Source organism: Hyaena hyaena, unplaced genomic scaffold (assembly GCF_003009895.1).
Source record: "Hyaena hyaena isolate Hyena2069 unplaced genomic scaffold, ASM300989v1 scaffold_622, whole genome shotgun sequence".
Classification (NCBI taxonomy): Eukaryota; Metazoa; Chordata; class Mammalia; order Carnivora; family Hyaenidae; genus Hyaena; species Hyaena hyaena.
Window position 1 is genome coordinate 521,140 of NW_024081253.1, and position 13,834 is coordinate 534,973.

Genomic DNA, 13,834 nt, shown 5'->3' on the forward strand with positions numbered 1-13,834 from the left:
ACTTCCTTGTCCCACATCCTTTGTGCCTTTTAAAACCTTACATTTTGTACAGGATCTTAGAGTTCCTTAATATTTATTGGATGAGATGCTGCCCAATTTGTGAATTGTTGAATAAAGCCAGTTAAATCTTCAAATTTACTCAGCTGAATTTTGTTTTTCAATGGTAGCTTTCAATCCAAAGCAAGGGATAAACTTGTTTTGGGGTCACAAACAAAAGGCATGAGATTTACTTGACAATTTAAGCAATAAAAAACAAGTTTGGGGGTGCCTAGGTGACAGTTGAGTGTTCCAACTCTTGATTTTGGCTCAGGTCATGATCCCAGGTTTGTGGGATGGAGCACTGTGTCAGGCTCTATGATGAGTATGTAGCCTGCTTAAAATCTCTCTCTCTCTCTCCCCCTTTATCATTCCCCACTCTTTCTTTCTCTCCCACTGTCTCTCTCTCTCTCTCTCAAAAAAAAAATGTTTGAAAGAATATCTAAGGATATGTCAATGCTTTTAACTGATATCATATTGAGTCATGAAAACAAAGTATAGAACTCATAAGGGTGCATTTACCCATATATTCTTTTTTTAATTTTTAAAAATCTTTTATTTATTTTTGAGAGACAGAGCGCCAGTGGGGGAGGGACAAGGAGAGAGAGGGAAACACAGAATCCAAAGCAGGCTCTAGGCTCTGAACTTTCAGCACAGAGCCCAACTCAGGGCTAGAATGCACCATCACCAACGGGGACATCATGACCTGAGCTCAATTCAGATGTTTAACTGAGCCACCCAGGTGCCCCTTTACCCGTATATTCTTGATCTACCTATACTGGCCATCCCCCATTATGTTCACACCATACATTTCAGTGAACAGCCAACAGGCATACTTGTTAATGTACTATCATAGACATCACAATTATGACCAAAAACCATCACCCAGTGAAGCACAATGAAGTTGAAGATTATGAATATATTATGCTTAATTCAGACACAATACTTTTGTATTCAGACCTAAGTACTTGCATTTGAGGATCCCCTTTAAAAAAAGTCTGTCCTTTATATGGAAACCAACTTGACAATAAACTATATTAAAAAAAATATCTGTGAATTCTGTGCTTACCATAGGCTGTAATATATTAAAATTGAATTGTGACATAATTGTTTCACTTCATAATGGCCTTTATTTTGTAAAACAATTTGACACAATAAGGTAAAATTCTACTTCAAAACAAAAATAACAAAGTAAATTTCCTATACAGCTTTCTTTGATTCAAAATAAATCAAAACTCACAACACTATAGATACCATATCTTAAATTTTGGATTTATGAAGAGTGACTTCACACCTTTTGGAGTATTTGTTTTTGCAACTAACTTTCATCCTTTTATGAAGAAATGAAACAACTCACTAGAAAATAGGAAAAGCAGGTCAGAAACAGACGATCTAAATTTACAAATACCACACGAATCTTAAACTTAGCTAGTCGAATATGAAGGATCCAAAAAGGTCGGTGTTCCAATAACTGCTTAGAATTTTAAAAATACCGTATTTGCCTTTTGACCTTAAATAGACCTCAATGTCCTCAGTAAATAAATATAAAGGCCTAACCCTCTCAACTTGCATAGCAACGCGCCAAGCTCTATTATTACCACGAGTGGCACAATGTCGCCATTAACAGCACTTCCCTATTTTGAAAGCCATGGCAATACACCCCTGTAACCATGTCACGTTTTATTTTCTATTTTCATTTTTTTATAAACACAAGTTTTGTTTTCTTTGGAATGAGCGTTCTGCGTTGGGTTCCTTTTTTCTTTCAATTCTGGATGTAAACCTAAGAGTCCCACGATTTATACGGGTTCTTGATCAGTAGCCTAATTTAAAGATGACGTGGTCAGGCTCTCACTTCACGGACAGAGACACCTGTCCGACCGGAAGTTGCGAAGACGCTACCATCTTGATGTAAACATCCCGGGCATTTCGATTCTCTTTCAGTCCTTTTTCTTCTCCGTTTCGCCAGAATGTTGGCCACAGTCCCCGCGCGCTGTTTCCACCGGCCAGCGAGTCTCTTTGCGCGTCCCTAGCCCCATAGAGAAACCGGTGTGGGGCCGGGCCGAGCCCCGGCGGCCGGCAGGTGAGGCGTCGCGGCGGCCTGCGCAGCCGCTCAACTACACGTGCGCCGCACTGAGCCGGACTCCGCGCTGAGACCGGCGGCGGCGCGGGCAGCCCGGCGGGGCGGGGCGAGGCGCGCCCGGCGCACCCGGGGCCGGGCGTGCGGCGGGAGGACCCGCCGGCGGAGGCGAGCTCTCCCCGGCCGCGGTCGCCGCTCTCTCCGCTCGCCGCGGGCCGGCGCTCCGACCATGTCCTGGTGCCGCGCGGCGCTGCCGGGAACTCGGCTGATCGCGCGCGGGAGCGGCTCCGCGGGCCGGTTAGGTCGGGCACCCGGAGCTGCGGCCTCCGGGTACGGGGCGCGGCGGGCAGGAAGGGCTCGGCGTGGCGCGGAGGCCTCGCGGGGGTCTGGACCGGACGGTGGGCGCGGGCGCCTCTTCCCCTGGCGCCGGGGTGGGGGGCCCTCGAAAGTGGAGGGAGCCCAGGAAAGGTGGGGGGAGAATGGTGCCCTAAGCGGTTGTGTGGACTGTTGGATCCTGTGACCCTTAGGCTGGAAATACCCGAGTCGTGGTCACTTGGAACCCTCCCCCTCCGCCCTCATAATAAATAGGGATTTCAGATAAACAGCGAATATTTGTTTAGTCTTCGTGTATCCCACACACTGCACGGATCATACTTAGACTAAACAGTCACTTGCTTTTTACGTGAAGTGCTAAACTTAGAAGTTCTAAAATTCGAGCCTTCTGCATTTTTATTTGCTAAGCCTGACAGCGCTGCTGGAGGAAGCGAAGGAGCCCGCTTCCTGCTAAATGGCCAAGTCTTTGAGGATGGGGACTGTGACTTACGTTGATGTCGCCTCTGGCTAGACCGATGAGGATTGCGTTGCCTGTGCCTTCCCAGTGCCATGGAGTATCCACTGCCTGGGCTGATGCTGTGTCACCCTCAGGCCCCAGCAGCTGCCCCAAGGTGGTTCTGCAAGTTGGAAAATCAGTGTCTGCCACTTTGCAGCCAACCTTCTGTCTTGGAGTCTCTTCCTACTTACTTGGTTTGGTAACTCCGACCAGTTGTGCAAGACTCCACAAACTTTTTCCTTTTTTTAATGTTTGTTTATTTATTTATTTTGAGAGAGAGAGAGCTGGGGAGCGCCAGAGAAAGAGAAAGAGGGGGAGAGAGAATCCCAAGCAGGCTCCATGTGGTCAATGCAGAGCCTCAGGTGGGTCTCCATTCCATGAGCCCTGAGATCATGACTTGAGCCAAAATCAAGAGTCCCACGCTTAAGTGAGGGAGCCACACAGGCACTCCAAGACTTTCTTGGCTAAGCAGGTGACCCAGTTGGGAAGGTACTAATCACGTGGTGTTAATTATTTGACTGTCATATCCTTGAGTGTTTTTTCTAGTGATATCTATCTCTGGGGCATTTAGCATTTTGCATATTTAGTATGTAGTAGGTGCTCCATAAATGTGTTATGGCTACTGGGTACAAGAGTATTGAAGTGAAACATTGCTTGTGCACATCTCTGTTGATGTCTTTTCCTTATTGGGAAATAACTTTTTGCCAAGCTTAACCAGAATGGAAGGAGAACGTTGCTTTCCAGAAACTTATTCTTTTATTTGGGTGGGTAGAGGGTGATATTTTAGATGTACCTCCTACTTCCTCTCACTGCCCAGGGAAACATTCCTGTATAGGTTCTACTGGAATAGCTTCAGTAGTAAATATGGTAGTAGATGGTTTGGGAACAATGATTAGATGCTGGACTAGAGATGAAAGGAACTTGTCTTCTTGGTTGATAAACCAGATAGGTTGCTGATTTATTACTTTACAGCACCTTCTTAGGTCCAGGTTAGTGCTGCTTAGCCCCTTTTCCCCCTCTCTGGTTTAGGCTCCAGGAACTCAGCCTGCTTTTTTCTTAATTTGCACCCTTTGCGGTCTTCCTAAATTGGCTGCAGTCTCCCTAGCTTGCCACTCCTAACCCGTTCCCTGAGATAAGCACACAGGCCCTTTTTGTTTTAAAGATTTCCTTGTTAACCATTGGGAAGCAAGGATTAATAGATTGTGAACATTGGGGAGTTCTAATGTTACAATGTTCCTTGAATAGTTTGTCTCTGACTTTGTGATTACTGAAGGTGATGTTTGCTATAGCATCCTTATTCTAAGTGTCTAGGCATGGCTGTATAGATCAGCTGCTCTTCTTCCAAGGATAATATGTAAAAAATCTATTTTTTTTAAAGTAAGTTCTGTGCCTGATGTGGGGCTCAGACTCACAACCCCAAGATCAAGAGTTGCGTGCTCTACTGACGAAGCCAGCTAGGTGCCCCCGACATTTAAATTTTAAATACACTCCCAGTGAATGAATGAAAGGTTTGGAGGGAGAATTTTTTTCTATCAAAACTTGAGTTTTGAACATAGTCATAAGAATATTTTTTGAAATATTTGAAGCTTCAGTTCTTTATCTTATTCTCAATCTTTAGATAATTTGAGTAGTTCTCTTTTGAAATCTATTATTTTATGATTCTTTTGTAAGATTTGTAATTTTACTGTAATTAGTTTGCATCTGGATGCTGGATATGGTTTGCACAGTGCAGTAGGTGCTGGCTGATGAAGGATGGAGTGGATGGGGAAAGGTTTTAGGCATAGACAGAGATTTGGTGATACAAAACTAGTCAATTTTTAGTGGATATATTCCTATTATAATGAATGCCTCCTTTTATAAGCTCCTAACAGCTAGGTTTTAGATAATAAATATCTAGAGGGTCCCTGTAATCAGGGAATGATAGGAATAATGTTAAACATTACTGAACATATACTGTGATCAAGGCACTGTTCTACTTTTTATCAATTCATTTAATCTTCATAAAACCCTTTGAGGGAGGAGTGACTAATGTTCCCACTTTACGGATTAGGAACTTGGAGTTATGGATGGTATGGTTGAGATACGTTAGTTTCCTTAAAATCTTTGAATCTCTGTAGGTTCTCTGTTATTCATGGAGATTTGGCATGTTTTAATAAGAAAGTGGAAACCATTAAGCGAATGGTCAGGTCATAAGGTCAGTCTTTAGGACAGTCTATTTGAATTCTGTGTTCAGAAGTAAGAGTGTACCAGGCTTTAAACACAGTAAATGTGGTTTAACCAAGTAATTAAGGATATTAGGAGGCTAGTTAGAGAAACACATAGTCCTTTTTGGTTTTAGTAAACAAGTACTTGGTAAACTGCTATTTTCTAATAAGTAAAACTCTTTTTTTCTATTTCATAGATTTGGATATATATCTGCATATCAGGTTTTCATCAAATGGATCTCATCTGATATATTATCTTTAATGATACATTATCTTTAATGTTTAAAGCTGCACTGCCTTTTAAATTTCTTTTTAGGATGGGGAACAGCACATCATCATCTTTGGGGAAGTCAGCAACTGCTCCTGTGAATCAGATTCAAGTGAGTGATGTGGGAGATGTAGGAAAAAACTCTCCTCTGTGGAAAAAGAATTGTGTCTTACACATTTAAATGTACTTTTTCAGTATCCAAACTAACATAGCTCAACAAATGGATTACTAAATATATATTTTAAAATTTGCTATCAAAATGATCCATGTGGCAGGAAAGTTCTAGATCATTTTGGTAGTCAAAATTTATGAGATTTATTATTAATAGAATCTTTACTCCCTCTGAGTTCCGTCTGTGGGGTTAGCTCTTCCTTTCCATCAGACCTACTTCAGGTCTACTGTTTTTAGCCAGCAATTGTGTTTGATTTTGGCCTGAGAAGCTGTTTAACAGCTTTCTTCACTAACACAGAACTTTGTATGTTGTAGTTACTCAATGAATGGTCCCCTCAGGAACACCGTGTGCTCCTCTGTACTATTTTCCCTTCTTTCCATTGCAAAACCCAGTTAATTCTGCCTCAAAAAACTTCTCTTGTATGTATGTTTTTCTTCCCTTGCAGTCTACAACACGTACTCATGTTTTTCTTTCTCTGATCTTCACCACCAACTGCCACCACATATGTAACATTTCTGCCTTTAATTTATTTGGCTAAAGAAGTATTGACTCACAGCTGACGAATGTAACAGCAATGCTAGAAGCCTGTTGTAAGGGAATTACCTCTGAAAACAAGAATACAAAATCATGAATACTTAGCAAGGTTGAGCTTGAGAGAAGGTGAGAAGGATTGTTCGAGGAACTGTTACTGTCACCTTGAGTTTCAACTCACTTTGGAAGCTCTTCGTCACTGTTTTTACTACATATCAGCACCCAGGATGCTCAGCTCTGTGACTGACAGTTTCAGTGTGCCTACAGCCTGGTGGAGGAAAGAGCACCCTGGCTGTGGTGTTGGGACAGGTTGGGTAAAATCCTAGTATTGTTAACTTCTCAGCCTCAGTGTTTTCATCTGTAACATGGATTCATTAATACATTTCCAATGTGGCTGGCTTTCTCTGAGACAGACTTCTATACTGAATATTATGAATAAGGAGAAGAGAAAGCATAAAAGTAGACCTGCTTGCAGACAGCAAGCCTGTGCCTTAAAATCCTTCTGACATCCAAGGATGGATGTACCTTTAGAATTACTTTGCCTCAGTACTTTACCCTTTGATTTTTGGCTTTCATCTTGAAGGTGTTGCTTATGACCCACATGAGAACAACTTAGACAGATGCTTGGGTGCTAGACCTGTCTGTTCAGAATCTCTTGAAGGATCTGGACATTCAAATATTTAGAGACAAAAAAAGAAAACAAATTTCACAGGTGACGCAAATGCATAGCAAAGTCTCATGGTCTTTGTGATAAAGACCTGGAGAGTCGTTTCCAGACCAGGCTGATTGTAGAATCATCTGGGACGTTTTTTTAAATAGTTTCTTTTTTAAAATTTATTTTCTAAAGTTTATTTTGAAAGAGAGAGAGCGCACACATGCGTAAGCAGGGGATAGAATCCCAAGTAGGCTCCACACAGTCAGTGCAGAGACTGTGGGGCGTGAACTCACAAACCTTGAGATCATGACTTGAGCGGAAATCAAGAAGCTTAATCCACTGAGCCACCCAGGTGCCCCTTTTATAAGTATTTCTGACTTCTGCCTGGAACCCATTGAATCAGCATTTCTGGTAGTAGGTTTTCCAGGAAAAACAATATAAGAATGCCTTTTCAATACTGTAATACAAACACACACACACACACACAGTATCTATCTACTTATCTATCTATATTTTTACTATAAAGATACACAGGAAGGAGTAGAAGTTGAGGGGCAGGCTGTTTTTTTTTTTTAAGTTTATTTTTAAATTTATTTATTTATTTTAAGTTTATTTATTTAAGGGGCAGAGAAAGAAGGAAAGACAAAATCCCAAGCACTGTTGGTGCAGAGCCTGATGCTGGGCTTGAACTCATGAACTGTGAGGTCATCACCTGGGCCAAGATCAGGAGTTGGCTGCTTAACTGACTGAGCCACCCAGGTGCCCCAAAGCTTTACATCTTTTTTTTTTTTAATTTTTTAATGTTTTTTTATTTATTTCTGAGAGAGAGAGAGAGACAGCATGAGCAGGGGAGGGTCAGAGAGAGAGGGAGACACAGAATCTGAAACAGGCTCCAGGCTCTGAGCTAGCTGTCAGCTAGCAGGGCTCGAACCCATGAACTGTGAGATCATGACCTGAGCCGAAGTCAGACACCCAACTGACTGAGCTGCCCAGGCACGCCCCCCCCACCCCAAAGCCTTACATCTTAAAGAGAAATCATAAATCAGTCCTCATGATTAAAATTAAGGAAGGTAAGGCGTTAACTTCTGAATATCTGAGTATTTAAGAGACAGTGTAACAGAGTTTAAATGCCTGGACTGTAGAGTTATACTTGCCTAGGTTAAAATCCCATCTCTCCAGCTCTTACTAGATGAGAACCATGAGGAAGTCACTTAGCTTCCTCTGTGCCTCACTTTCCCCATCTGTAAAGCAGAGATAATAATTGGACCTTATCTCAGGATTATAGTATAGTGAGGTTTAAATGAGCTAGTAAAGGTTAGATGTTAAGAATTGTGTCTGGCACACAGAAATGTTTGCTGGATATAATGGTATGATTATTGTTACCACTTCATGTCAACTTTCCATCTGTTACATCTTTTTCCCTAAAAACATCCCTTTGAAATGAATAATATTCTCAATGTACAGATAAGAAAATAGATGATGGGACTGAATTTGAGCACTGTATCATGAGACTCCAAAATCCATACCCTTTCCATTATAATCATGATTTCTTTACAGAAGATAATGCCTAGAATTAAAATAATTATTTTCTTTGTTTGACTTCAGGAAACAATTTCTGATAATTGTGTGGTGATTTTCTCAAAAACATCTTGTTCTTACTGTACAATGGCAAAAAAACTTTTCCATGACATGAATGTTAACTATAAAGTGGTGGAACTGGACCTGCTTGAATATGGAAGTCAATTTCAAGATGCTCTGTACAAAATGACTGGTGAAAGAACTGTGAGTATCTCCTCTGTGGTGCTTTTCCCCCAAATAGGTGGTGACTTGGGTCACCTAGAGCCTAGACCCTCTTGTGAGGAAAAGTGAGCCAGGCGTTTACTCATCGTCTAAGAATTTTGTATTGATAAACAAATGGCAGACTTGGGAACAAGATTCAGAGACTGGGATACAGCAGAGTTCATTCATTTTATTTTTATTCTTGCCATGTGTGCATATGTGTGTGTTAGTGTGTGTGTGTTTTGACTGGGAGGGTGGGGTAATAGTGTTGTCATGAGTGTTTGTGAATCTTTAAGATCCTTCTGGAGCCCTTAAGGTGAAATCCCTCCCTTTACTTGAACACTACAGACCAGGGGTCAGTCTTCAAGTACAGTGCTAATAGGAGTGCTTTCGTTCTTCATGTTTTTAGATTCCTGAAATTTGTCTAATAATAAGCATTTTTTTCAGTGAAATGCATTGTCAGGAAAATATACAGTGTCGCTATTTCCCTTCTTGTTTCTGTTTCCATGGAAGATGTTTAATAGCATGATCTTCCCTTTTAGTAAACAAAGAACCACCTACGAAATAACCACCTAAACATATAAACAGTAATTACAGACTGTACTAGGTTACCTTTTATATGCCATAGCAATTAGTAGGATGGGCTTGAATGTCAGATTGCCCTTGATTTAAATCTTAGCTCTCTCATTTACTATCATTGTGACTTTGGGCAAGTTCCTGTGCTTCATTTCTTTCCAAAATAAGGCTAAAAATAGTACCTGCCTCAAGGGTTGTGAAGATTTAAGTATATACTTTGTGCAAGAGGGTAGTCTGACATCCGGCGTATAAAAGTGCCCAGAGTGTGAGCATCTATTACTATTATGTGAAATGGTCTTATACCTCTAACAATAGAGTGACACTTAATCTTTTCTTTATTCAACAGGTACCGAGAATATTTGTCAATGGAACTTTTATTGGAGGTGCAACTGACACTCACAGGCTTCACAAAGAAGGGAAATTACTTCCACTAGTTCATCAATGTTACTTAAAAAAAAAGTAAGAGGAAGGAATTTTAGTGATGTTGGTGCTCATAATGTTGCTAATAAAATGTCAGTGATTTAAAATTATCATGCCTGATAATGTCTTTTAAATGTTTGATGACATTTTAAAAATGTAAATTATCTTTATGAGAAAGTTCTAAAAGTGATGAGCAATAAATTGCTTTGGAAATCTCTTCCTACTTGCCAACTCTTGAGAAGAGGGGATGATATTTAAAACTAAATGGGTGGAGTTGTATCAAAAGATAAAGAGAGGCTGTGTTTTATTAGGAACTTAAATATGGGGGTACCTTGGTGGCTCAGTTGGTTTAGTGTCTGAGTCTTTATCTCAGCTCAGGTCTTTATCTCAGGGTCATGATTTCAAGCCCTGCATTAGGCTCCACTCCGGATGTGGAGCCTACTTAAAAAAAAAAAAGCCTTTAGGAATTTATATATGAATTTTACAACCAGAAGCCAGAAGCTAAGCATTTGGGATTCTTTATTCTGTGTAGTATTCAGAAGGAGTTAATTCCTTACCTTTCATGGCTTTCAGTGGTGAGGACTGCTTTGTAATTTCTCTTTAAAATGTAAGGTTTTCCCAGATATGGCTGTCAGCTCAGTAGGGATATCCTTGTACTATATTAAGACAAACCTTCACACTTTGTACTTCTAGGGTAAAAGAAATATATTAACTTTGTCAGATGGATGAAATTTATTTCAGAGAAACCAGATTACTCCTTTAATGACGTAGTAGTTCCAGGGAACAGAACTATACCTAAGGGGCAGAAATTATAAGGAGAAAGATTTCAACATTTTATGAAGATGAATTTTTGAAATAGTTCAGAAATGTACTTGAGATTTATTGTGAAGTGGAAAATTCTACTTTCCAAACTGTGTTGAAAGGGTGTTGGAAATGTTCCATAAGAGATCAAAGTATTGGATGGGGAGATTAAGCTGTCCCTTAAATAATTTCTGATGTAGATAGTCTTTGATTCTATGACTGATGTAATCTTATCTCAGATAAACGTAAGATTTGTCTTTTGGAAGTTTTATTTTAGAAGAATTAAAAATATTTTGAATACATTATTAATCACATCCCTATTTCAGGCTCCTCAATAAGTTAACTGAATTTTTAAAATATTTATTTATTTATTTATTTTTGAAAGAGAGCACGAGCAGGGAAGGGGCAGAGAGTGGGAGACACAGAATCTGAAGCAGAGTCCAGGCTCTGAGCTGTCAGCACAGAGCCTGGACACAGGGCTCTAACTCAGAACCTGAGCCAAAGCCAGATGCTTAAGTGACTGAGTCACCCAGGTGCCCCTCAACAAGAATTTTTTAAGTGCACTTCCTAGGAAGCATTTTCCTAGATGATCCCACAGAGTCACCACGGCAGATGCCAGATGCTGGGAAGAGAAAAATCCTTCTCAAAGGTGGGAGGACTGCATTGTAAGAGAAGAGAAGTGCTTTTGCATTCTGGTCTAGATGGACGAAGGAAGCTGGGATAGTTCTGCAGAAGGCATCTGGGAGCTTCTTTGGCTCTATGCCATCAATGGTGCTTCCTCCATGGACTTCTTAAACTGCCATTTAGGAGACCTTGAAGAATCTGGACTATTTCATTCTCATATGGTAAATTATAACACCGGAATGGAACGGAGAATGCAATGTCCTTTAGCCCTTTATTCTACATTATGTCATGAGAAGTTTTTTGTTTTTTTTTGTTTTTTGTTTTTTTTTATTTCTAGGAGAGAGAGAGACACAGCGTGAGCAGGGGAGGGTCAGAGAGAGAGGGAGTCACAGACTGAAACAAGCTCCAGGCTCCGAGCTGGCAGTCAGCACAGAGCCCGACGCGGGGCTTGAACCCACTAACCGCGAGATCATGACCTAAGCAAAAGTCAGACGCTTAACCGACTAAGCCACCCAGGCGCCCCTGTCACGAGAAGTTTTATATGTTTGCTGTGTTGTAAAATTTTTGTTAGAGAGTAGAGGAAATCTGCTACCTTGTGTTACTGTAATTTATAATAAGAAATACATATTTGGTCTTAATCCCATTCCTGGCATACAGCCTCTAAAACCCTTGGAAGTTCCTGTGATGAGAGTGATAAAGGTGTCTTTGATGAGAAGACTTTTGAGAACACCCAGAAGGATGGGAGCTGGTTGCCAGGAGAAGCAACCTTGTGACGACAGTGTAGGAACTTTCCTATACTGTAGGTGAGGAAGAGGGACTGGACATTGTTTGCCCTCATTGGCCAATGATTTAACCAATCATGACTATGCAATGAAGCCTCTATAAGAACCCAAAGGACAAGGTTTGCAGAACTTCTTTGCACACAGGGTTGGTGGACATGTGGACATTTAGGAATGAGAGTAACATTCCCAGAAAGAGGATGGAAGCTCCCACCCTTTCCTGATACCTTGCCTTATATCTCTTCCATCTGGCTATTCTTGCTATGTCCTCTTATTTATTTATTTTTCATTTTTTAAAAAATGTTTTTAAGAGCCTGTTGGGGGACTTGGACTCATGAACTATGAAATTATGATGTGAGCCGAAATTGGACTGAGACACCCAGGTGTCTCACCCCTTGCTATGTCCTTTTAAAATAAGCCAGTAAATGCGGCACCTGGGTGGCTCTGTTAGTTAAGAGTCCAGCTCTTGGTTTCAGCTCAGGTCATGATCTCACAGTTTCTGAGACTGAGCTTCAAGTTGGGCTCTGTGCTGCTGGTGCAGAGCCTGCTTGGGATTCTCTCTCCCCCTCTGTCTCCCCCTTCCCTGCTAGAACTCTCTCAGAATAAGTAGACTAACAACAGCAACCACACCAGTAATCTATTAACTAAAATGTTTCTCTGAGTTCTGTGAGCTTTCTAGCAAATCAGTGGATCCAGGGACTGGGTCCTTGGAACTCTCATCTATAGCTGGTCAGTCAGAATAACAGGTGATACCTAGTGTCGGGCAGATTGGTATCCGAAGGGGGGGTTTGAGGGACCGCCCTCTGGGACTGAACAGGTGCCCTGACATGCCAATCCTGTTTGGCCAAGACTTTGTTTTTTTTTTTAAGTTAACTTTTTCTCGAGGGAGTCAGAGACAGCACAAGTGGGAGAGGGGCAGAAAGAGTGGGGACAGAGAATCCCAAGCAGACTCTTGGCGTCAGTGCAGAGCCTGATGAGGGGATCAAACCCACAAAACTGCAAGATCACAACCTGAGGCGAAATTGAGTAGGATGCTTAACTGACAGGGCACCCCAGGTGCCCCTCGCAAGACTTTTAGTTTTAACTGAAATGGACTAGTTGCAAAGCCTAGGGTGGCGGGGGGAGGGATTCGTATAGGGGACTATAATAAACTATCAAATTCTCAGTGAAAAAAAAATCAATACTAGCAGTTAACAGTGATTATATCTATTAAAACAGATTAGTATTCACGTCACAAATCACACTTAACTGGGTGTGACCAGTAGGTAGGTGATAATTTCTTTGAACGATAAATTTTTTTTTTTTATAAAATATGGATAACATTGTCCTTAGTATTTAGAGAAATGGAAAGAACATAAATCACACAGCATGGTGCTTAGTATATAGACTTCTCAATATGTAAAATGGCTATGATTACAATGGCTCAGAGGGATGTATGGTTTTCTTGTAGACCCATCAGGGTTTTCTGAAGTCCTAGCTAAGATTTGGGGTGGAGGGGGTGGATTTCCATTTCTTCTCCCTTCTCATATGTTAGCTTGGGCTGCCATAGACTGGATGGTTTAGATAGTCCAAATATCTATTTCTCAGATTCTGGAAGCTCGGAAGTCCAAGATCTTGGTGATGGCCCCCTTCCTGGTCTCCAGATCAGAGAGAAAGCAAGCTCTCCTGTCTCTTCTTACAAAGGCACTAAGCCATCTTGAGGTCTCCACCCTCAAGACCTAATTACCTTCCTAGAGGGCCAATCATCATGTACCATCACACCAGGGATTATAGTTTCAACATACAAATTTTGTGGAGACTTCAGTCTGTAACATCGTACAGCTTGATGAAAATATAATATAAATCTCAGGCAAAACTAGGTAGAAGTTGTTTCTGCAGCTGTTTTTCCCAACCTATAGGCTAGAAAGGATGACGTTGGGTTTAAGCACAGAGCCCAACACAGGGCTTGAACCCACAAACTGTGAGATCATGACCTGAGCCAGTCGTACACTTAGCTGACTGAGCCACCCAGGCACCCCAGTCTATTTAGTTTTTAATGTTACAATTTGGAAGATAAACTATTTACTGTAGCCTACCAATATTT

General features: G+C 41.2%; 1 protein-coding gene across 1 annotated transcript; it reads left to right on the top strand.

The window, feature by feature from the left end:
* The first annotated feature begins 2,239 nt into the window (after nt 1-2,239).
* On the top strand, nt 2,240-9,657 carry GLRX2 (glutaredoxin 2). Its single transcript, XM_039257495.1, has 4 exons — nt 2,240-2,443; nt 5,463-5,526; nt 8,378-8,554; nt 9,474-9,657. Exons 1-4 carry the CDS (start codon nt 2,343-2,345, stop codon nt 9,588-9,590), a joined length of 459 nt encoding a protein of 152 aa, XP_039113426.1. The 5' UTR covers nt 2,240-2,342; the 3' UTR covers nt 9,591-9,657.
* Nucleotides 9,658-13,834: the final 4,177 nt, after the last annotated feature.